Source organism: Lactuca serriola, chromosome 4 (genome assembly GCF_051521515.1).
Source record: "Lactuca serriola cultivar US96UC23 chromosome 4, Lser_US96UC23_V15, whole genome shotgun sequence".
Classification (NCBI taxonomy): domain Eukaryota; kingdom Viridiplantae; phylum Streptophyta; class Magnoliopsida; order Asterales; family Asteraceae; genus Lactuca; species Lactuca serriola.
In genome coordinates, this window is record NC_136411.1 from 322669946 (window position 1) to 322695495 (window position 25550).

The window sequence follows — 25550 nt, forward strand, 5'->3', positions numbered from 1 at the left end:
AAGTCATTCGTTTATGAAGAAACCCTAAATCGAGTTTTAAAGGAGGAATATATCATTTATTGTTTTGTCAATAATTATTATGCCATGCCATAATAGTTAAGCCAAGTCATCATTTAACATGTAAGAGCCAGTTACCGGTGGGTAATATTTAAACAAAACATATAGTTTGTTGGTGTTTTTTGTACAAAAAATTACTTGAATGGTGTTTTTTGAACATACCAAACTTGAATGATGTTTTTTGAACGATTTTAAAACATAGTTACCTCTTTGAATCATTTCCTCTTATTTTTTTTCCTTTATTTGTTTTTTACCGGTGATTACCGGTTACACAAGGTCAAATTTGAACAAAGAACATACTTCGTTGGTGTTTTTTGTACAAATTTTTTACTTGGATGATGCTTTTTGGACACACCAAACTTGAATGATATTTTTTGAACGATTTTGAAACATAATTACCCATATAAGTCATTGTCCCTTAACATTATATATGTATTTCATTTTCCCTTTAAAGCCTCATTAGATACACGTATTTCATTTATTACTACACTTTTCTACGACCCCGAATTTCCTGTCTCTTTTATTCACCAGACTAAACACGAATATTTCATACTTGTACCCTAAACACATATCTCTGGCTCTCTCATGGTTCCATTGTGTATCTGTTGAACAATACTGAAGCAGCAGCACTCCAGTCTCTTCGATGGTGAGGACCTACGTTCGAGAAAACGTCCCTCTATCAAGATTTGGAGTGTTAGTCGCACAATTGGAATCTATAGTCGCTTCCGCATCTCACAAGCTTCCTGATCCTCTCCTCTGCTTCGATCTTCTTTCCGATCTCATTTCCTCCATTCACGACGAGCCCAAGGTATGCGCCTGTCTACATTTCTTTGTGATACGCATGATTTGTTTCAGTTCACTTTTAATATGATTATTTTGTTCGGTTTACGTCACTAAAACATATTGATTGTGAAATTGATGACAAACTACACCCAGTTATATGCCATTGCTTCTGTTTTCTTCTCTAGGAATAGGCATTGTACGTCATGACCTGTAGGATATTGGATCTTCAAGTTTAGCTGCTCATGTTTACTAGACTGAAATCAAAATTTATAATGTCAAGTGTATGATCTTCGTATAGTTATTAGTGAAATGGAATATCCATATTAATCTATTGTCTAAAATTAGGAAAAAGACAATATGAAATGCTCTTACACAGGAAATAAACTCTCTTCTGCCTGACAGTAACAGTCCATGGCAGTACTTGAAGCAAACTTAATTATATGAGGTTTTATTGATTTCCATCGCTTGATGAGTACGCCACAGCTGGATTTAATCACTGTGTTGAGCCAAAGAAAAAAATTATCCGTTTTTGCCATTGATTTTAGTAAAATTCATCCTGTTTGATGTTAGAGAGACACCCTAACTACTTTCCAACTTTAAAGTTGACATGGATTTGCTAGTTTTAAAGAAACAATACATAAAACTTGTATATAGAAATACGGAAAGGCTTTGTTTTAGAATAATTTAAAGGTCAATTAATCTTGAATCTGGCATGACAATGGAAACATGAATATATTCTGCAACTTCAATGAAATTTGGACTTCTTTGGACTAATTCTCAAAACCAAAACTTTATGTTGTCTAAAACTTGAATCTGGGAAGTAGGGTTTGAATCTCATAAATCGAATGTGGACTCCTTAATTAAGAATTGAGGGATTAGGAGTTTATGATGGAAGTTTCCACATCTGAATAATTAATCTGAAATTATCAGGAGTCAGTACTTCTGTGGCAAAGGAAATGCGAGGATGCACTCTTTTCTCTACTGGTTCTTGGTGCAAGGCGCCCTGTGCGCCACCTGGCATCTGCTGCAATGGGTAAAATCATTTATAAGGGGGATAACATCTCAATCTACTCAAGAGTCAGCAGCCTTCAGGGGTTTCTTTCTGATGGAAAGAAGAATGAAGCCTTGCGAATAGCTGGTCTGTCTATTTATTTTATGTTTCAATTCAATATGCATGCCTGTTTCTAATACGAATATTAGTTAATTTCTAATGATTACTCCTAAAATATCTTTCAATATATGATTCGGATTACATTGTTCTCATTTCTGTTATATATTGACAATTATGATGGCATCAGAGTTATTACTATTAGTGAACTTCAGCTGCATTCTTCATAGAGGGTAGAACATATATTAATAAATATAAATAATTTACCAACTTTTTTGTTGCATACGTGCATTCAATCTGCCAGTTTATTTATAACAAATAGAACTTTTAGCATGTTTGCTGTTGGTGGAGTCATTGTAACCTTGTAGATGGTTGGTTGTGTATGTTGGTAAGATTGATGAATTGTTTGTTGTAAAGCTCCATAAAACTTTGTGTCTTAATAATCAACTCATGAAGTTACTTACTCAAGTGTTTAATTATTCATCATGTTTAGTTAATCCCCATGATTTGATATAATTCTTGTTTTCATTTCCTTGTTATCTGTGTGAGTTTCTGCCATGTATTTTGGGAGTTCATATTTATTTGCAACAAATATAGGTGCTGCACAATGCTTGGGGGAGCTATATCGGTTATTCGGGAAGAAAATCACTTCTGGTTTGCTTGAAACTACAAGTAGTGTAGCAAAATTGATGAAGTTTTCTGAGGTAACCTTAGAGACCTCATACCTTTTCTGTATCTACCATGTGCATGTGGTATTTTCAAATATTCTTTGTGTGATTGTTTTCCTCTTACACCATTTTTTACTGCTTTATGCTTAGGATTTTGTGAGGCGAGAGGCTTTGCAGATGCTTAGAAATGCTCTCGAGGGTTCAGGTGGCAATGGTTCTTTACCTGCATATGCAGAAGCATTTCGCATAATCATGCGAATGGGTGTTGGAGACAAATCATTCATTGTTAGGAAAGCTGCTGCAAGATGTTTAACAGCTTTTGCTAGTATTGGAGGTCCAGGCCTAGGAGCTGGAGAGCTTGACAATTCCGCCTCTTACTGTGTCAAGGTACCACTTTCTTAGTTACTTTGTGTATCTTAGGAGTAGTTTAGGAGTAGTCTAGGCCCTGGGTTTCCTTTTCTCTCTTTGTGCTTTTTGCACAATATAGCTTATATTGCTAGTGTTGACCTTCTGCTTTATCCCTCTACCCATTGTGGGCTTGCATTTTCATATACCCAGAGGTTATCTTTGAAAACAGTCTTTCCACCCTTACCTCATTCATATGGGATTTGGGTTTTGTTGTTGTTGTTGTTGTCTATTAGTATATAGCATCAAAATCCCATATATGATATTCTGCATCTTATAAGGCTCTTGAAGATCCTGTATCATCGGTTCGGGATGCCTTTGCAGAAGCTTTAGGAGCTGTGCTTGCTCTTGTAATGAACCCTCAAGCGCAGGTATACCATCTTGTTCTCAAATTTATGTCTATCTGTGTACTCTTACATTGTTTTTCTTTCTTTTTGTTTTTGTAAGTCATCTTACATTTTATCATTCTTCTAGGTGCAACCAAAAAAAGGCCAGGCTAATTCAAAAAATCCTGAGGGGAGTTTGCAAAAGCATCTTATATTGCCCTTCACCAAAGGTGTCTTTTTGTTAAAATTTGAACTCCATTGCATCGGTTTTTTTTTGTCATATATAATATTTTGATAGATGTATTAATTTTTTGCAGCAAGTGGACCTCGTTCAAAGGATTTGCGAATCGGTATAACCTTGTCATGGGTGTTCTTCTTACAGGTAAAATTTTGTCTCTGTTGTTAGTTTTTAGGATATTATCTGCAATATTTATCCTTTATGCTTTACATTTTGAATCGTATGCTCTTTTATGAATAATGCATTTTTTTTTTGAGTTTTTCAGGGCATACGGCTTAAGTATATGCATCCAGATAGCGAGCTCCAAAATTATCTTGTGCAGATTATGGATATGATTCGTGCAGAATCTGTTGTAGATGCACAATCATTGGTATTTCCTTATCAGTTTGTAGATTTACCTTTGTTTTCTTAATGTGTGATTTTGTGTTTTTAAAGAATCAGTCAGTTTACTAATGTATTATTTTTGTTTTTTAAAGGCATGTGTATTTTATATTCTACGGGTTGGTGTGATTGATCAAATGACTGAACCTACACAAAGGGTCTTCTTAGTTAATCTAGGAAAGCAGGTTTGCTACAAATTCTCACTTCTCATATCTCATCTCACTCAAGTTATGATCTCTCTTGATTCCATTTGTTCCAATGACTTGGCATGATTTCTCTGTTACAGCTTCAGTCCCCTGATGCAAGTCCATCAATGAAAATTGCTGCTTTACGCACTTTGTCATATACCCTGAAAACTTTAGGAGAGGTAAGGTGTATTACTGTATTCTTAGGCTGTTTTTAATAATTTATTATGACATCACTTTCAATTTCTCTGTTTGTTTTCAGGTTCCTGTTGAATTCAAGGAGGTTCTTGATGACACAGCAGTAGCAGCATTGTCTAACTCTTCACCTCTTGTAAGATATTATGATGTTTTTTCGTTATCTTTTTTTAGTTGAATATGAGTTGCTTTGGGCCTTATGCTTGTTTTGGAAGGGAATGATATTGATGAAAGTAACAATGGAAGGACATGATTGGTAGGTACGTTCTGAGTCAGCCTTGACTTTGCGTGCACTGGCGGAGATTGATCCGACATGTGTTGGTGGTTTGGTCAATTATGGGATCACTACACTGAAGGCACTAAGAGAAAATGTGTCATTTGGGAAGGTATTATATTACATCAAAGACATAGTTTTTTTTAAGGGAAAATTGGAATTCAGTTGCTTCAGCTTCACTTGTTTATATATATATTGTTTTCTGAAAATGGTATACAGGGAAACAATCTGAAGGTTGAGCTTGATTCCTTAAGTGGACAAGCTACAGTTTTGGCTGCACTTGCATCTGTCTCCCCAAAGCTGCCTCTTGGTTATCCAGCCAGGTAACAGTTTGAAAATTTTAAGGTTGACTTTCATATTTATGATGCTGAAGTGGTAAATAGACAGTGGTTTTTAACTTTTTATTTATTTTTGTGTAAAGATTGCCCAGAACAATGCTTGATGTAGCTAGAAAAATGCTAACAGAAGCTAGCCGGAACACTGTGGTTGCTACAGTTGAAAAAGAAGCTGGATGGTTACTTCTCTCATCCTTGTTGTCTTCCATGCCAAAGGAGGTATAACTGTTATTCTTCTTCAGTGGCGTTATAGTAATTCTTGATTCTAAAAACTGAAAACTGAAAACTGCTGCATGAGTTGTACAGGAGATGGAAGACCAGGTGTTTGATATTCTTTCGTTATGGGCTGATGTCTTTAGTGGTCGAGGCCAAGATCAAGCAGATTCATCTGAGGATCTGTCTTCTAAAATAAGGTTAGCCCACTTTTCATCAGTTATGCTCTTTTTGTTGGTGAAATTACCCATCTGCCCTTTTGGATCAGCTTGGAACACGCGTCCACCGCTTGCCTCAGTCACGTGATTCTCAACCGTGAAATTTAATTTTTCATTAAATTCTTATTGTATATTGGCTGTAAATTAGCTAATATTAGGCTGTAAATTAGCTGTAAAGTTAATGCGTATCTTTTCTTGTTACGTATTTTCCTTGTTTAGTGAGGTAGGCTCTAGTATAAATTAAGGCTCTCTCTTGTATCATTCATCCCAAGAAACACATTCACCATTTTCTTCTCTCCCCAATGGTGAGATAGGGCTCCTATCTAGATCCACCATTCCTTTTTCCTCCATCCCTTGATCTCTCCCATCCATATTTTTTTTTCATTCTTATAATTTTCCTCGAAAAAGCAGTGCTATGGTTTTGATAATGGAAGCATAAAGGATTTCTATTGTTGGTAAATGATATTGATTGCCTTCAATGCTATCCATATTTGCACTTGCTTCCATTTGACTCCATAAATCCCTAATAGGCACTAGATTCCCACATCCATCATCACCTATATCACCTAAGATCTACTATGTTGTTTTCTCTCGAGGCTTTTTCATTTTCATTTTCTTCTACTGTTTTTATTCTTAGTTGGTGATCTATGAATCACGAAATCTTGCAGTCTTTTTCATTTCTAGCCACGGAGGGTGGACTCCGGCGGCACAATCAAAAACCCTAAAATCATCTAAGAGGGGTAATATTGTCATTTTTTTTACTTTATTTCACTAAAGTTTTTAATTATACATTCTATCCCTTGCACGCGTACTTTTGTTTCAAATTACGACAATCCAACTGGGTATAGCCTTTTCAACCAGTTATCCTTAAATACATCCACTTGGTGTCTATGTAGCATACCGTCCACGTGGACTTTTTATTTGATTTTAATTTTATCAAAAATTAAAATTATTTTTGTTTATTAAACTTGAAACTTTGGATTTTATTGACAAATACCCTTTGATTTCTCATGTTTTCTCGAATATCTCTACATAATTCTTGACCGAATGTCTTTGAGTTCACCTGTTTTTCTTCATAAATAATTGATTTTGTATACGATCCCTGTCAAATCCCGAAAGTACCGTCTCTTTTATGAAAGAAAAATACATTAACGATGGCAGACTGCAAAAGGACCGATGGGGAAAGGTGGTAGTCCCTCTGACCTGTGCTAGAGGGGAACGCCCAGTGTGAAACTCACTTTCTTTGAACCCATTTGCCAAAGAATGAGCACGTCCCTGTTGTTTCCCTTTGAAATTGCTTTCCAAGCTAGAAGAAAAATCTGCTCTTCATTTTAGAGGTCCGATGTACCCCTAAGAAGGGGTAGAAAAAGAAAGGAACCACTGAAGGATGCCTACGAAGTTGGCGTATTCTAGTTTACCCGTAAAAGGGGTAGACCAATAATGAAAGAGGAATGAGATATCAATCTTAGGGTTTCACCCATAGAATAGCTAAGATTGAAAATTGAAATCACCATCACATTCAATTGTTCAATGGGTGAAACCTTAAGATCGATGTCCCATTCCTCTTTCATTATTGTTCTACCCCTTTTACTGGTAGACAATAATACGCCAATTTCATAGGCATCTGTCAATGGTTCCTTCCATTTCCTATCCCTTCTTAGGGGTACATCAGACCTCTAAAAAGGAGAGCAATTTCTTCTAGATTGGGAAGAAATTTCTTAGGGGTACATCGGGCACATGCTCATTCATTGGATGATGGGTTTAAAGGAAGTGGTTTTCACACTGGGCCTACCCCTCCATCACAGGTCGGAGGGACTGCCACCTTTCCCCATCGGTTCCTCTGCTGTCTGCCATTTTTAATCCTTATTTCTTTGATAAAAAGAGACAAATATTTCTGGATTTTACAAGTAGATACAAAATCAAAGCTTTGTAAAGAAGAAGAGGAGAAATCAAAGGCTTTATCAAGAATTCTGTGGGTATTGGGGAAAACAGGAGAACTTAATTCTGTTTGTCAATAAAGTTATAAGTTCTAAAGTTTAGTATACTAAAATGATATTAAGTTTTCATATCATTACAATTGAATAAAGTTCAATGTGGATGCCACGTAGACACCAGGATGCCATATCAGAGGGTAACTGGTTGAAAATGTTATGCCCTGTTGACTGTCTTAATTTGAAACAAAATTCGGTTGTTCAATGGGCTAGAATGTATAAAACTTTAGTGATCTAAAGTAAAGAAAAAGACATAGTTTGTTACCTTTCCTTAACATTAGTATTATCCCTTAAATTTACTGTCATGAGCTGCTGAAAGATATAGTTTTCAACTTTTTGCTAGGAACTAATGTAAGTCATGTTTTGTTACTTGTATTCATTTCCCTATAATCTTTGCCATTGTATATTGAAGTCATATGACTTCTTTTGTTACTGTTATCTAAACCTTGCACTTATGAAACATCTTATATTTCATTCTTGAAACTCATTATTTACCATTTTATAAGGATAACCTTTTCAGTGAAGTTATGATGTTTACAATCACAATTTTCTTTTCTAGTGTGTGGTCTGCTGCACTTGAAGCACTAAATGCCTTTATAAGATGCTTTGTATCTAATGATGCTGTGAACAAGGGGATCTTGCTCCAACCAGTGCTATTATACCTTTCTCGGTATGAGTGGAATCTAAAAGTGTTGATGTTTTTTATTTTTATTTTCGACTCATAAGTATATATTTATGTGCTGATTTTTTCAAACACAATGTATGATGAAAAAACAGGGCATTAAACTTTATTTCCTCCTTAACAACCAAGACGCCTGATGTGAAAGCTTCTGTGGACATATTCATCAGCAGAATATTGATAGCTTATCAGTCACTTTCCGATCCAAAGGCATACAAGAGTGATCACCCACAACTTCTTCAAATATGCACAAGTCCCTTTAGGTAAAAATGTTCATTTATTAAGAATATGTATGTGTTTTTTGCCTTATATGCTGGATTTGGGGAACAGAGAGGCTTCCAAATATGAAGAAAGCTCCTACTTGAGGATACTTTTGGACAGCAGAGATGCTTGGTTAGGTCCTTGGATTCCTGGAAGGTATAAACTCATTACATATCAACTTGAGGGGGCGTTTGGTTAATGGGATTTTGTTGGATTTATCAAGAATTGGAATTCAATTCCGAGTAAATTCTGTGTTTGTAAATAAGTAAAGATTTGAATTCAATTGAAATCTACAAAATACCTCAGCCATAGGAATTCAAAAATCCTTTCTAAAACCCATGAATTTAATTCCTTTCTTCTATGACTCTTTAAAATTACATATATCCCCATTAACCTATTCATTAAATTACACAATAAACTATCAGCCTTTGATTTGTGAACTATAATTACTTATCCATCTCTCTCATGGAATCAAAATTCTTATCTTTTACCTAAAAGTCGTAAAAATAATTAATTATTTTAAAAAAATTAATTAAAATATTTTTTGAAGTATTAAAAAAAGTTTTTTGAATGAAAAATCAATAAAGGGATTGACTTCCATTCCACTTATTGCCAACCAAACACATGATAGAATTGAATTCCTTCACTTTCCAAATCCTTCAAAATCCTTTTCCTATGACAGATTCCAAATCTTTCCTAAACAATTTGCAAACCAAACACCCTTCAAGTGGTTTTCTTTCCAATCTCTACCATTGGATCCATGATTCCCAAATGATTCTGCAACACATGTGCAGATTCTTTCTCCATGTATTTTTTTTAAATGTTGTCTATATTATCCTTGTTGCACATAGGGATTGGTTCGAAGATGAACTTCGGGCATTTCAAGGTGGAAAAGATGGCGTTTTGCCATGTGTATGGGAGAATGAGCTCCCTAGTTTCCCTCAGGTATATTTTGTTGATCCAATGGGAGAAAAAAAATCATAATCTTTTCTATACACTTATTGGGTGAATGAATAAATATGCAGCCAGAGACTATTAGCAAGATGTTGGTGAACCAAATGCTCCTTTGCTTTGGAGTCATGTTTGCTACTCAGGTAGTGTTTTCTTTGTGTCATTGTGTGTGTTAATTTTTCCTCCTTATTATCATTGATTCCTGGATTCCAATTTAACTTGATCTGAGAATCACCCCAGGATAGTAGTGGGATGTTATCACTTCTTGGCATACTTGAGCAGTCTCTTAAAACTGGAAGGAGACAACATGTTCTACATTCAACCAGTGTCACAAACGTATGCGTGGGATTACTTTCTGGATTAAAGGTGCTCATTTACTCTTGGTTTCATGAAAATCATACAACATACCTAAATCAATTTAAACACTCATCCATCCATATTTTGTAGGCCATGCTTACATATCACTCCCAACCACTAGAAACAGAGATATTAACTGCAGCCCAGGGGATCTTTCAGGTTTTTTTTTATGGTGTAAATGTAATTTTACATTTTACTTGCTTACATTCACATCATACTTTAATTTTTTTATAAATATTTGATAGAATATTCTTGCTGAGGCTGGCACCTGTGAATCACAACGAAGAGCATCATCAGAAGGGCTAGGGCTTCTAGCTCGCCTTGGAAATGATATGTTTACTGCCAGATTGGTAAGTTTTTGATATTTTTATTTATTTCATTTTAGAATGTGTTAAAAATCTCATGATCCGTTTTTTAATTTGTTTTGATTTTGACTAGACTCGATCACTGCTTAATGATGTAACTGGCGCACCAGAGCATTATGCTGGATCAATTGCTCTAGCTCTTGGTTGCATCCATCGCAGGTATTTGTCTTTTTATGCTGTGTGTCTTTTTTAGTGAAGTTACTTGTTTTCTCATAATTTATTTATTTTTATTTCCTGAAAAAGCAAAAGATTTATCATTCTCATGTTGTATGCAGCGCAGGAGGAATGGCATTATCAAGTTTAGTTCCATCCACTGTGCATTCTATCTCTTCACTAGCTAAGAGTTCAATAGCTAACCTACAAGTATGGGCTTTGCATGGACTTCTTCTAACAATAGAAGCTGCAGGCTTGTCCTATGTTTCACAAGTTCAGGTACATTACATATCCTTTTGTATCTATACAATTCTCACTCACCTTTTTATCTAATGTAAAAATAAAAATAAACAGGAACTAACTGGCTGTAATTAATATTTATTATATAATCTGTCATTCTCTTGTAGGCAACACTTGGCCTTGCTATGGATATCCTTTTGTCTGAAGAGAATGGATGGGTTGTGCTTCAGCAAGGAGTAGGTCGCCTCATCAATGCAATTGTTGCTGTTCTTGGTCCTGAACTTCACCCTGGAAGTATATTCTTTTCACGCTGCAAGGTTTGTTAATTCAATTACATAATTCATAAAATATATTTAATTTCCAGTTGTTGTTATGTACACTTACTTAATTGTTTTTGTTTTCTACAGTCTGTCATTGCAGAGATAAGCACACAGCAAGAAACAGCAACACTTCTTGAGTAAGCAACCTTACTACTGTGATTGTATCTGTAGAAAGTAACTTATTCTACAATGACTATTGGTTTTAGACCTTTTATTAATGGATTATTCTTAAAATTTGCAGAAGTGTTCGTTTTACCCAACAACTTGTACTCTTTGCTCCCCAAGCTGTTACAGTTCATACTCATGTCAAAGTTCTCCTTTCAACTCTTTCATCAAGACAGGTAATTCTTGTTAAAAGTATTAATAGAAAATTGTTATTTTTTGTTTCTGAAACAGTTTCTTCTTTGCAACAGCCAACTTTGAGACATCTTACTGTGTCCACTCTGCGACATCTCATTGAGAAGGACCCAGTAAGCTACACATTCATAAACATTTTTTTCTCACAATAACATAACTATTTCATAATATAAATATCTCATGTGCTCATGTAAAAGTTGTGGGAATGAATATATCCTAACTTATGATGAAAGAGGCAATTTGTACCTTAGTTAGAATCATTTTCTTGTTCTCATCTACTGATTATGTCTATTTACTGATGGGACTGTTTGCAGGATCCTGTTATTCATGAACAAATAGAAGAGAACTTGTTCCACATGCTAGATGAAGAAACTGATACCGAGTATGTATCTTGTTATTGATATATTATCTTTTACTTCAGTAGGGTTTTTCTTTTGTATAATAAAATGTGACCTGTTTGTTGCATTATAAAACTCTGGTTAGCTTCAGATGTTTTGTCTATCTTGATTTGCATCACCACCTTTGTTTTTTTATTTTTATCTTTGAGGAGGACAATGCAATAATAATGTATTATTACTGAATACTAATAAGTGGATTAACGAAAGCCCAAGTTACTATGGCATAACCCTGAATTACAATAATAAAAGAAGCAAATAAGAATAAGAATAGTTTAGATTTCACATTTCCCTAAATTTTTAGAGCTAGTACCATAGTACTCCAAAAAGCAAAATCAACCATTATGCTCCCCAAGAAGGCCATATTTAGTGCACACATTACAATATTGAGATAATTTTAGTAGGATTTTTTCCATAAATGGCAAGAGTCGTTAGCAATGTTGCATTTAGTTTGTTCGATATTTAGGGGTTTTTGAGCATAAAACTGTAGAAAGAGATCCCCGTTTTTTTTCCTTCATTAACTAGACTATCATTTTTACTCTTAACTATTGGTTTACCTTATTAATATATGCTTAATTTTGAAGCTACTTACCTCTATTTGGTTATTGCCTCATTTATGTTCTTCCTTTTTCATCTATTATGATATTATATTACCCACCACTCTGGTAGCTTTTAAATCCTTATGCAGATATATGATACATTTATTTTTATTGCCCAACATAAAAGCTCTCTTGTTGCTACTGTAGGATTGGGAATTTGGTGAAAGCCACAATTATGCGATTGCTCTATACATCATGCCCATCATTTCCATCTAGGTGGCTATCAATATGCCGTAACTTGGTATATTCTCTCTCTCTCTCTCTCTCTCTCTCTCTCTCTCCATATTTGCTGTTGTAGATTTTGTAACTTATAGGGTTGCTGTTGTTTGTCTCCTCTTAAACTCTTACGTGTATTCCTGTTGTAACTTACAAAGTTAGACATCATGCGCTCATAATTTTGTGCCCTTCATATTTCCTTTGCTTAATGACACTCTTGTAATGTATAATAGACTTGCTATTTGTTGTTTGGACCATAGCTCCTTATGATGCACTTGTCAAACTCAAGGATCATATATACATCTTGAAGGAGTTAGGATTTAGTTTCCATATAGCAACATACTTTCATTTATTTGTTTATAGCATCTTACTTTCATTTATAATACATTGTATTGTGAAATATCTACCCAATTATAGCAATGGCATCCAAATACAAAGCAATTTTTACTTTTTCAAAGAATAATGTCTAAATAAGAAACAAATTGGAAGTAGAATGCTATAAATGAGCAGATTTTTTTTAACTGCAATGCCTTAATAAGAAAAATAAAATGCTACAAGGAATGAAAGTAAGATGTTATAATACTCAAATAAATGAAAGTATGTTTCTTCTTCTTGCATGTACCCTTGTCGTGATGCATATGTAGTTTCTTTCTTTTTTGTAAAGCATAATGGTCACTATGTGTCTTGGTATAAAATGCTTCTTATAATGGTTTTTTATTCTTAGTTTGATCATTGATGCTTTGGCTTTGGTTTAATCACCTAGTTTTTGAAAAAGTAGAAAGAATAAATGGCAAAGTTTCATGGGTTGGATTACTTGGTTCCTAAATGTGGAAATGTGAATCCAGGTTCTTGCTACATCTAGTGGAAATACCAGAAACAACAAAGAATTGGATGATGATCCTACCAATGGCCATGAGGGAGATAAATCCTATGGGAATGATGATGAGAACATGGTTTCAAGCTCTCAAAGTTCACCTGGAGCCAATATTGCCAGAGATAAACACCTCAGATATCGAACAAGAGTATTTGCTGCAGAGTATGTGAACCTCATCCTCCTCTTATCTATGACTAATTTATATTTATGCTTCCATCTTTTCTTCTGTATGTCTATGCAACATTAAGGTGCTGTATCTTTTTGACTTAATGGGGATAACCACACAGTGAAACCAATTCTATGAGCGATTATCCTAGTTTTTATAAAAAGAAAAAACAAAAGTAGCATTAGAGATATAGGATTGAACTGAATCCATATCCATATAATAAATATATTGCTATTTTGGAATCAGGTGCTTGAGTCATGTCCCAGATGCTGTTGGACAGAATCCTGCTCACTTTGACCTTTCATTGGCGAGAAGCCAGTCAGCCAAAGACCTGAAATCTGGTGATTGGTTAGTCCTCCAGGTGCAAGAGCTCATATCTCTTGCTTATCAGGTACGTGATCAATCTAATAATCACTTTAAATTCTAACATTACACAGATGCATTTTTCTCCATTTATGTTTATACCACCTAACATTTATTTATTTATTTATTCAACTCATAGATAAGCACAATTCAATTTGAAAACATGCGCCCCATTGGTGTGGGACTTCTAAGTACTATTCTGGACAAGGTAAATAAATATCTAAACATAACATTGTGGTACTGGCACTGCAGTGCACACCTTTGTGTTTCATTCATCAACAATATATTTATATTCCTATATCCATAATTTCTCAAAAGTTGTATTGTATATGATTGCAGTTTGGAAAGGTACCTGACCCTGAGCTTCCTGGACATCTATTATTGGAACAGAACCAGGTATGGTGTTGGTTATGGATACAGTCAACCTGCTGTCATTTACCTTAAATAGCAACCTACTTTCATTCTTTTCTCATTAGGACATTCTATTTCTACCTGAATATCTATTCATTTAGCTTTGTGTTTGGGTAGATTTTTCACTGTTACAATGTTGTAATAGGAAGAAACGTAAGTAGGATGCTGTAATAAACATTTGCACTAAATAGGTTTGCTTCTAATGTTATGCCATGGTTCCATATGTTATTTATAATTGCAGGCTCAGCTTGTTTCTGCTGTTCGTACAGCACTGGACACATCATCTGGACCAATTCTTTTGGAAGCAGGTTTACAGCTGGCTTCTAAGGTTCAACACACGAAACATTGTTTAATTTTTTTTTTCTGAGATAATGTTAAGGCGTGGTGTTCATGATAGATACTTTTTGCAGATATTGACAAGTGGTATGATTAGTGGCGATCAGTTGGCTGTCAAACGGATATTTGCATTAATTTCACAACCCCTTGAGGACTTTAAAGATCTTTATTATCCATCATTTGCTGAATGGGTTTCATGTAAGGTACAGACCTTTTCCTCCAATCATATTTATCTTATTAGAGGGGCTTTGTTTCTGCAATATGCCAATATGCTTTCCTCAGACTCTACTTCTTTTGGGTTCTACTTGGTGGGATGGAATAACATTCCATCATCATGTTTGGTTGGCATGTAGTAATGAAATGAATTTTCATATTTGTAACTCTACTACATACATCATTTAACTACATAATTAATGTATTCTTTATGGGCTAATCACAAAAAAAATGAGGTGGTCTTGTAACCATTTGACCACCTTTTTAAACACTAGCTTGATCTTCTTTATTGATATAGAATTCTCAGATGGAATTTCTACTGATTCTCCCTCTACTTTTTTTTCCCTAGATCAAGATAAGACTATTAACAGCCCATGCCTCTCTCAAATGTTATACATATGCATTCTTGAGGAGACAAAACAGCATCCCTGAGGAGTATCTTGCATTATTACCATTGTTCTCAAAAAATTCAAATACATTGGGCAACTACTGGCTCTCACTCTTGAAGGATTACAGTTATGTCTGCTTCCGCACACGCCCCAATATTCATGTAAGCTAAATCTATTCCCTGTATACTTTTGGGTTAAATGCAACACATTTTCATATATTTGTTTATCATAGCATCCTGCTTTCCTTTCTTCCTATTGCAATCTTTTACGTTACAAAAACTACTTAGTTATAGCAATGTCATCCAATACAAAACGTTTTTCATTGCTATAATTAAATAGAGTTTTCAAAGTACAATGTCTTTATAAGAAAACAAATATAAGTACAATGCTATAATTGGATGGGTTTCTCAAAGTACAATGTGTTAATGATAAAAAATGAAACAATAACGCTGTAATAGAAAGCACACATCATGTTTGGAAGTATTAAGTATATAACATTTCTCTGTGTTATTTTTCCTGCAGTGGAAACCATTCCTTGATGGAATTCAATCCTCTCTGGTTGCCAAAAAGCTGAAGCAATGTTTAGAAGAATCCTGGCCGTTCATCTTGCAAGCAGTATCTCTTGATGCAGTCCCAGTGGATGGGGACACAAATGAATCTTCCGGAACATCAGAAAACACATCCAAAACTGAAAAAACATCCAAAAGTGTGTTTTTCTCTGGATACAACATGGTGGAATTGAAACAGCAAGACTATCAGTTTCTATGGAGCTTCTCTTTACTTGTTCTCTTTCAGGGACAACATGCCACTCCTGATAAAACCATTATCCCATTGGATTATGTAAAATCCAACATTGCCTCTGACTCCAGATACTTGATAGCTATGAAGTTTTATGAAATTATTTTACCAGTTTTCGGCTTCTTATCTGCTGAAAAGTTCTTCAGGATGGGATTTCTTACTATTGATATATGTCGGGAACTCCTGCAGGTGATTTACATACTTCTATCTATTTGTGTATTATAGCATTGTGTTTTCTACTTTTTTCCTTATACTATTGGAAACTATGAGAAAACAAAATTAATTTCTGAAAATGAAAAATTCTTCAAAAACATGCATACATACAAATATGTAAGAAAGTAATTATCTGGAAATGAGTTCTTAAAAAACTAAGTTGAAATTAAAGTAATATTAAAAAAGCTAAGTTCTTAAAAGTTAAAACCATGTAAAAACAAGGTTGTAAAAAAACTTGGGAATTAAAACTTTGGCAAAAATTTTAAGAAAAAAAATTAGGTTTGTAAAAAAAAAACAATTGGGCTAAAATTGTAAAAAAAAAAGTTAGGGGGTGAACAAATGAGATGTTACTAAAGTTGAGGGGTTAGTATGGAAATTCCAATCAAGGAATAAAAGAATAGAATTTGTGGTAGGTTATGGAATAAAGAGAGAAGGTAAGGGACTAATATTGTAACATTGCAATTTTAAAATTGACCAATGGAAAACATACTTTGGTAATTGTATGCTTTATATAATTGAAATTCATAGTGATCTTTGGTTTTAATTAATCAATAGTTATACTATACTTTCTTATATGCTTGTGATCAAGGTTAAACTTATGGATGCAGGTTTTTTCATACTACATCTTTATGGAGGATATATTGGATAGCCATGCAATCTCAGTTCTATCACAGGTAAATTAAATGGAAGTTACATCGGCATGTTTATCTTTCCTTTTATATAATTCTTGACATTCAATTTATGACATAGTTGTATATTTGTACTGAATTGAAAGTTGTTTTTATTTACAGATTGTTCAGAACTGCCCTAAGGATTTTTTTGAAACGGAAGATTTTGCATATCAGGCAGCTGAACTTTGTTTGTCCTTCATTTTCAAGTTCTTACAAAGGTAAACTCAAAACCATGATCTTTTGTTGCTTTACCTATTTTGAAGATTTAAATTATAATTGAAATTTATCATTTTTTTGATTAAATTGCTTTGTGTCAGTGCTGATGTAACATCATCCAGTCACTCAAACTGGGAGGATAAAATATCTCTGTCTCTTACTTCAGCAATCAATCTTTTGACTCGTGTAGAACCCAAGGTAACCTGCATGTTTTTAATGTAGAATTGTTGAAACTTCTCTTATTAGTAATTCTATCATGAGCGATTTGTTTATTATACCATGTTGCTTTCATTTCTACCCAATTATATGACAATGTCATTCACTGCTATAATTGGAAGATTTTTCAAAGCTCAATGTCTTAATAAGCGAAAACCGAGTACAATGTTGTAATAAGAAGAAATGTAAGTCGGATGCTGTAATGCACAGATAAATTTAAGAACATTGCTATTTCATCAATTTATCCCTTTATTATATATTTATGTTGTCTTTGTGTTCAACTGAGGTGTGTATTCTTCTAATTGTCTTTACAGAAGCAACTACAATTAGCATTGGCATTTCTCATCATTGGATATAAGTGCATTGAAGAAGCATCAAATGATACATGCTTGTCTAAACCTGTTGATTATGTTCAATCTCTAGTTGCTATGCTGAAAAACCATGTCAATGGTGAGTCTCAACTATTCTTTTCCTCCTTTTTTTATTTCTTATAGTAAATTACACGAATGGTCCCTATGGTTTGGGGTAATTTGCACGTTTGGTCCCTAACTTATTTTTTTAACTCGGAAGGTCCCTACAGTTTGTTTTTGGGTGCTTGGTCCCTGTTTTACCTAAAAAGACTATTTTGCCCTTGATTTTTTAATTTATTCAAATAAGTGAGGTAGGTAAGGTAAGGTGAGGTGAGGTGAGGTGGAAGTGGGGTTGTGGGTGTGTTTATTTAAATAAATAAATTAAAAAATCAAGGGCAAAATAGTCTTTTTAGGTAAAACAGGGACCAAGCACCCAAAAACAAACTGTAGGGACCTTCCGAGTTAAAAAAATAAGTTAGGGACCAAATGTGCAAATTACCCCAAACCATAGGGACCATTCATGTAATTTACTCTCTTTCTTATGAAATAATTCCTTGATATTTAAAAAAATAGATTTTTTTTCATAGGTGTTCAATCCGAAAACAAAATTTAAACATCTATCTTATGCGTTTCAAGCTTACTAATAGTGTCCTAATAACAAAAAAAAAACTTAAATAGATTATCAATGTACAATGCCTTAATAAGAAAAAAAATTGGAAGCAGAAATCTGTGTAAAACAAAGAAACAAAAAACAGATGCTATATTTTCTGTATAACTGAATTTGAGTGTTATTTGTCAGAAAAATCTACACTGGATGATGATGATGCAGTTTATCTGAGGACCATAATTGGAGCTTGTCTGAACATGAATATTTATCTAACCAACAACTGTATCAAGAACATCCATCAACAGGAGGAGAAGATGAACAACTCATCTAAATTACCACAAAAGAAGCTCGCTTTCTCTCTTGAACAAATTATTACATTTGCTAAATTAACCCATGAAATCCAACTTGTTACTGAGAATCCAGACACCAAAGCTGTATCCTACGCCATTCTATGCCAATCTGCCAATTCCTTCCACAAGGTTCTCAACGATCAATACATACAGGTAACAACAGTAAGAAGGGTATTTTGGTCTTTTATATATTAAGAAAAGAATCAAGAGAATTGAAACCATGGATTCTGTTGATAAGATCTCTGATATCATGTCCTTATGAGCAGGTTCAGGCAATTGCCTTGCAAACACTAACCAGTGTAATACGAGATTCCAATTCCGAAAGCAACAACACGTTTCTAGTGTTCTTCATTGGCGAGCTTCTTAATGATATTTTCTGGACTATCAAACAAGCTTTAAAGGTATATCATTATTCATTTCAAAACCTTTCTTTCTCAACTCTCAACTACATATTAAATTTTTGACATGGTTGGCTGTTGTTATTTAATGACAGAAACCTGTTACAAGGGAAGGAATGAGTGTTGCTGGAGACTGTTTAAAAGTGTTGATGCTTTTGCATACTTCCTCTAAAGCTCCGGAATCTCAAAGAAGTCTAATGAGCCTCCTTCTTGAAGCAATTGTCATGGTCTTATTAGCTTCAGAGAACGATTTCTCTCAGGTAATAAAACAACAAATCCCAATGTCCAAAAAAATTTCTAGTTATTTTTCATCTTCATTCAACATGCACTTTGAAAAAACAGGAAGTGAAAGAACTAAAAACCGCATCCATGAGACTCGTTTCTCAACTTGCTCAGAGTCAAACTTCTGCAGTCTATTTCAAAGACGCGTTATTATCAATGCCTTTTACACGGCGCCAGAAACTTCAGGTGATTGATTGTTAACTTAGGAGGGCATTTACGTCTTTTACGCACAGAAACTTAACGATTGTTGTACTTTTCAGGATATAATTCGTGCTTCAGTAACACAAGATCAGAGTCCATCAACTCCAAGTAAAGCTACATCAATCCCTCCCTTGATTATCAAAATGCCATCACAAATTGAAGAAACCAAACGCCAAATTCCAACTCCATTAGCCTCCACAAAAATCCAAGAAGAAGAAGAAGAAGAAGATGATGATGATGATTGGGACAATTTCCAGTCTTTTCCTGCCTCCACAAACGAACCTAAATCCACACTACATTCAGAGGAACCTAAATCTACAGTGAGTTTAGAGGAACCTAAAGCTACAGTAGATTCAGAAGAACCTAAATCTATAGTACATTTGGAGTCATCTAAATCTACAGCAGATTCAGATGAGCAAGAAAACACAAGTGTGAGTGTTAAGGGTGAAGACGTGGTGGAGGAAAGCCGTGATTTTGAAGAATTTCTTAACGAGAATGAAGGTGGTGGAGGTGATGAGGGAGAGGAAGATGATAATGATGAGGAGGAATATGAAGATGAAGATGATTATGATGACGAAGAAGAAGAAGAAGAGGAGGAGGTGGAGATGGATCCAGAGGTGATGGCTCAAAGAATCGAGAACCTATTCGCTGTGGATCCAGAAAGCTCAAAATCATCATCATCATCATCTTCTTCTTCTGGATCTAACAATGAAGAAGAAGAAGAAAAAGGCTCGACTCATGCTGATGCTTTAGTGAACAATGAGCATTTACAACATCAAGACTTGTCTGGCGTGGAGGCCGAGGTGGCGGTGGTGGCTGGAGATGACGAAAGCCCCCTGCCGCCTGCTGCCGCCAGTTGATCGGGAGTAACTTGATCCTTGAAACAGGTGTGTATTTGTTGATAGGGATATAGAGGTTATAATAGGTTATGTGTGGCTTTGATTGATATGCTTTCATTTCATATTTTGTTATTTTTGCCATGAAGATTTTGAATTATTTGGTCACTAGTTTTTTTTTTTTTTTTTTTTTTTTTTTTTTTTTTTTTTTATAATATATTTCTGGTTACAACGTCTATTATAGTTTATTATTTTATTCTCTGATCACTCATTTATGCATTATCACTTTCAAAATACATATCCAAACATCCCTAAAAGTCGTTAGAATTTGTCAATATAAATTAGTTTCAACATAATCAATAATAAGCATATAAGTAGTATACTATGTGGTTAGTTTCAAATAATTTTTGAATTGTTTGTTATTGATATTGTCTAAGGTTTCTAGAATATTGTAAAAGTCGTTAGAATTTTCTCAACTTCTTGATAATCTTGTGGAAATAAGAAACTTATGATAGGATAACTTGGCCTTCATATAAATATTGTTCATTTGCTATCCGGAAGAACCAAACAAGAAAGCATCAAAACAAAACATAATGCATTCTCGAGAAGATTTTGTTCATTTTTTTTATTGTGGTTGTTAGAGTATCATATAAAAGAGAGTTGTTCTTACATTTTAGAATAACCGTGTAATCTTTGAAACTAATGTATTGTCGTGCTTCAGTTGGATAAAAATAGGAATTAATTTATGTATGAATTATAATTCTAAAAGATATACATATAAAGGAAAATACACAAAGGTGAGTGTAGGAAAAAAACAAACCAAGTTCAATTTTTTTGTTTAAAGCTATTAGACAACAGAAATGAGGAAGAAAACTTCTCAAACTCTCATTCAATCATCTATCTGATTACATATACAGAAGAAGAACATAACAACTAACTAACTTCTACATATAATATGATGACATACATGTTGAGATGCATCGGAATCAAGAATCCACATGCAAGATTGTAATCCATTTTTAATAGTAAGAGAATAACATTTACCTGTTGAAGTAGTCTCACTTGTATTTACAGAAATCATATGATTTGACAATGCAGACATTACTTGTTAACATTGTGCTTGAGAGAATCCTTCTGAACATGTTACTCAAATCATCATTCATGGAAGGATCAACAGTGATATTGTCATTTGTAACTACATTGATTTGATTATTTCTGGACTTTGATTTGTATCCTGGTGGATATCCATAGATCTTATAACACTTCTCAACTGTATGTCCTTGAAAATTACAGTGTGTGCAGAAAGACTGTTTCTGTTATTGAACTTCTTATTTTCACTGTTACTGTTGTTAACAAGTCTGTTGTTTGTAGATTTGGCTGCAAATGCAACTGCTGATGTATGTTGATCAATCAATATAACCTTTTGTTTCTCTTCTTGAGCAACCAGAGAAAAAACACGATTGATAGCATGTAATAGATCTATAAGAAGAATTTGACCACGAGTTGCAGAAAACGATTCATTTAAACCTATCAAGAAATTTATGATTTGTTTAGATTGAAAATATTTTTCAATTTTGTTCACACCATCGCAGTCGCACTTTCCACAAGAACATTTTGGCCTAAAATTCTCAAGTTCTTCAGATAGTGACTTTAATTTCGTGAAATAAACGCCTACTGAATCTTGATTTTGATTGAGATTCACAAATTCTCTACGAATTTGAAAGATCCGAGGCCCATTGCTCTGTTGATATCGATCCTTGAGATCCTCCCAAATTTTCTGAGCAGAATCATTAAACATGATGCTCGTTGATATTTCCTTAGAAACAAAATTCAGAATCCATGAGATAACGAGGTGATTATTTCGCATCCAGGAATTATGATTAACAACTTGAGAAATTGGAGGTTCATGTAAGGATCCATCGATGAATCCGAACTTATTTTTGACAGAAAGAGCGATCATCATTGATCTACTCCATGAATGATAATTCTCACCAGTAAGTGGTTGAGAAACAAGAACGAAGCCGGGATTATCTGAATGATGAATGTAATAAGGCAACATTCTATCATCATTGGTGCAATGTTCTGATTTTGTGAACTTTCAGGTTGAGATCTAGACATGATGAATCAATAGTAGAAAACAGAGATAAAAAAATTGAAGAATAGATCAAGATCAATCAAGAATTAAGCGAAAACGAGCTATCTACTCTGATACCATATTAGACAACAGAAATGAGGAAGAAAACTTCTCAAACTCTCATTCAATCATCTATCTGATTACATATATACATATACAGAAGAAGAACATAACGACTAACTAACTTTTACATATAATTACATATTAAACCTTCTACTAATCATTATTACATTTCTAACCCTCTAATAAAAGCTTGGACCAAAGCCGTATATTTTTCTAAATGTGGATTAAAACTGCAAAAAGAGTGAGTGTGTGGACAAAAACAAGGGCAACATCACCTTTTGTTGAAAATTGTGTAAAAAATTAAGAAACAAAAATTTGGCCCGACGGGGAAGACTTGGGCAATAAAACGATAAGCTATAAATATATTTTGAAAAAATAAGTTTTAATTTTTTTTTAAACTTTGGAAAAAAGCGTATTAGTTTTTTAAAAATTACAAAATAAAATAGGCAAGTGATTAGATAAAAAAACAGAAAAAATATATTATATATTGGTAAAGCTATATAAAAACCAAAAGTTTTTTTCGGATTTGGATCGTAGGCATGCTTGAGATTTTTTTGGTTAAAATTTTGGAAAAATATCATAGAAGTTTTATTTATTTATTTATTTATTTGAGTAAAAATTGTAAAAAGAAAAGTGAGTCTATCGATAAAAAATAAAAAAAAATCATATTTCGGTAAAGTTGTAAAAAAACCAAAAGTCTTTGGGCGGGTGGTAAAGTTGTAAAAAGTCTACCAACAATATAGATATGAGGTAGGCTTTGGGCGGGTGGTGTAACACGAAATAAAAAAAAAGATGCAAATTTGGAGTGAGTGAGTTCCAAACCCCCCATTTTATTTTCAAGAGAAGAGCAATACTTGCTCCAAAGAATGAAGTTGTTCAGGAAATAAACGATCGTTTGTTATCATTGTTTCCGAGAGACAAAGTTGAATATTTAAGTTCAGATAGTCTTTGCCAATTCGAGTTTGTTCATGATTAATTTGATCCAAATATATACTCACCTGATGTTTTAAATGACATGATATTCATTAGACTGCCAAATCATAAGTTGGTTTTAAAAATTAGGGTTCAACTTATGTCGCTGAAAAACATTGGTCAGAAAACTATGGCTTGTGTAATGACATAAGACTGTAGGTGATGTGATTGAGAAAACGTGTGTCACACCCCCGAACCAGACGGCGGAAACGTCCGAGGGCTATTGTGACTCAATTGAATACCATCACAATGAATATACATGAAACATAACATCATACATTACCAAGCATTGGAATATTACAACTGGTAGCGTTTACATTCAGTACATTGATCCATAATATTACATGCCCAAAAGTAAATTGTTCGGTACTAATTAAAACAACAGCAAGACGTTACTGAGTACATTTTTCCTTTTCGATTTACCTGTTACCTGAGAATACAAGTATTTTGAAAAACGTCAACATACGAAATGTTGGTGAGTTCATAAGTAATGTTTGAAATATAGTGGTTTGTATTGTTTTGAAAATCGCCAGAAAATCCGATATTTTCTGAAAAGAGCATAGTATAAAAGGTGTGAAGATCCGTAAGTATGCTTGTTTGTTTCTATAAATGTAAAAATACAATTTGTAAAACTCGGTATGTAACTCGTAGGTGTATTAATTGAAAACCCTAGGAAAACCCGATGTTTTCCTAATACTTTGCATCAAATAATTTATATCTTGTTATTTCGTTACGACAGGTGTATTCGTTGAGTCCCGGTAACGTTGGATTAATTATGGATTGTGAATTGTTATAAACACACATTAATGAAAATGACTAGTTTACAACCATACAAACGATCCCTTAGGCGTCGCTCGCACTATTCACTTAATCCAAACACCCGGACTTCTTGTAGCCCCACAACCGAGGAGGAAAAGAGGGTGCGAAGTCCCGATATTTTCCGTAAGTCGTTCAAGGCTATCGTGAATGCGAAGGGCCCTTAGCCCGACTCGCATTTGGTGAATTCTCGACTTTACTAGCAGCACCAGAGGGCCCTTGGGGTCCAACAGCACAAAGCCTGTAAAAGTCCTTTTACACGAAATTAGGTCATATAAGACCCAACTCCATGTAAGCGAGTTTCCTTCGGGCCTAAAGATCATGTCATTGGGCTAGCTAGGCCCAACAAATACGATTTGAAACTTTCGGGCCCAAAGACGGTGTATCGACGTCTGGTGTATTCTCACGTGTGTATTGACTTCCCGAAATTTCCGCGTGTGTATTGAAGTTTCGTCGTGTTAGTAATTTCGGATTCATTATTGATTCGAGACCGAATCAATTCGTTTGATAGCGATTTTTGGTGTTGAAGGTGTATTAAAATTCGCCGATAGTCGAGGTGCTAGTATTTCATCATGTCAGATTTATTGTTTAAAACATTAGGATGTTTCATTATTGCAGCCCCTTTCTTTTGGATAATTTACACATTTAACCCTTTGCATAAAATAAATTTCTATTTTAGTCCTCAAACCATTTTTTCTTGACACTTTAGTATCAAAACTTGTAGAAAAGTTAATTTTCAGCTCAAAGTTATTTGAAAAACAGTTTTAGTCCATCAAATGAAATTTTTCTCGGCTAAAACCCTTATTTTCGCAGTTTTTACACTTTTGGCCCAAAATAGAAATTTTTTGCATCTTTGGTCCCTTTTAAATACGAAAAGCATTTTTAACCCTTGAAATGGACTTGGAGCACTAGTAGTCCCTTGTTTTACAGAAAATCACAGTTTCAGCCCCTCTAATTTGAAAATCTCGCATATTGGGCTTTATTGGGCCGAAAAATTCATTTTTTGCCCATTATGCTTAAAAAATTCACATTTAATCCTTCAAAGAGAATATTTCCAGAAAAATACATTATTGAAACTGTTTTGACTCATTTCATCCATCAGAATTTGTATTTTGTCATTTTGGGCCCTTTAACTTCATATTTTTAACATTTTAAGTCCAAAAATGGGATTTTTAGCCCAAGGAGTTCATATTAACCAACTTGGTTATTTTTCTAGAAATGATTTGTGTGTAATAATATGTTTAACACTTGTTTCATACATCCTAATGCAAATCTCGATTTTAAGGACTTTTTGACTAGTTTCAACACCATAATCACATAAGAACATGTAAATAAACATAGAAATCATATAAAGCATACATATACTCATAGATCTACACATTTGCTTGTATTCCCCCCCCCCCCC

General features: G+C 34.1%; 2 protein-coding genes across 3 annotated transcripts; one reads left to right on the forward strand and one right to left on the reverse strand.

Moving 5' to 3' along the window:
* Nucleotides 1–589: 589 nt before the first annotated feature.
* On the forward strand, nt 590–20339 carry SWEETIE (HEAT repeat-containing protein). Of its 2 annotated transcripts, XM_079034932.1 has the most exons (48): nt 590–865; nt 1771–1978; nt 2546–2652; nt 2767–3003; nt 3303–3392; nt 3496–3577; nt 3665–3729; nt 3851–3955; nt 4062–4151; nt 4253–4333; nt 4414–4482; nt 4607–4732; nt 4840–4943; nt 5042–5174; nt 5262–5368; nt 7937–8047; nt 8155–8319; nt 8387–8473; nt 9169–9262; nt 9343–9411; nt 9509–9634; nt 9716–9784; nt 9871–9975; nt 10064–10149; nt 10266–10422; nt 10551–10700; nt 10791–10840; nt 10945–11044; nt 11117–11173; nt 11375–11442; nt 12202–12295; nt 13116–13306; nt 13557–13701; nt 13813–13881; nt 14013–14069; nt 14326–14412; nt 14495–14623; nt 14983–15183; nt 15545–16009; nt 16642–16707; nt 16825–16922; nt 17022–17118; nt 17451–17586; nt 18286–18596; nt 18710–18844; nt 18937–19101; nt 19184–19309; nt 19384–20339. In XM_079034932.1, exons 1-48 carry the CDS (start codon nt 701–703, stop codon nt 20182–20184), a joined length of 6636 nt encoding a protein of 2211 aa, XP_078891058.1. In that variant the 5' UTR covers nt 590–700; the 3' UTR covers nt 20185–20339. The 2 variants fall into 2 exon arrangements, with proteins under 2 accessions (XP_078891058.1, XP_078891059.1); XM_079034933.1 differs by lacking the exons at nt 590–865; nt 1771–1978; nt 2546–2652 and having other exon boundaries at nt 2868–3003; nt 3313–3392.
* Nucleotides 20340–21355: 1016 nt separating this feature from the next.
* LOC145099563 (uncharacterized) lies at nt 21356–22219 on the reverse strand. The gene has a single exon (XM_079037120.1). The coding sequence runs from the start codon at nt 22217–22219 to the stop codon at nt 21356–21358; it is 864 nt and encodes a 287-aa protein (XP_078893246.1).
* Nucleotides 22220–25550: the final 3331 nt, after the last annotated feature.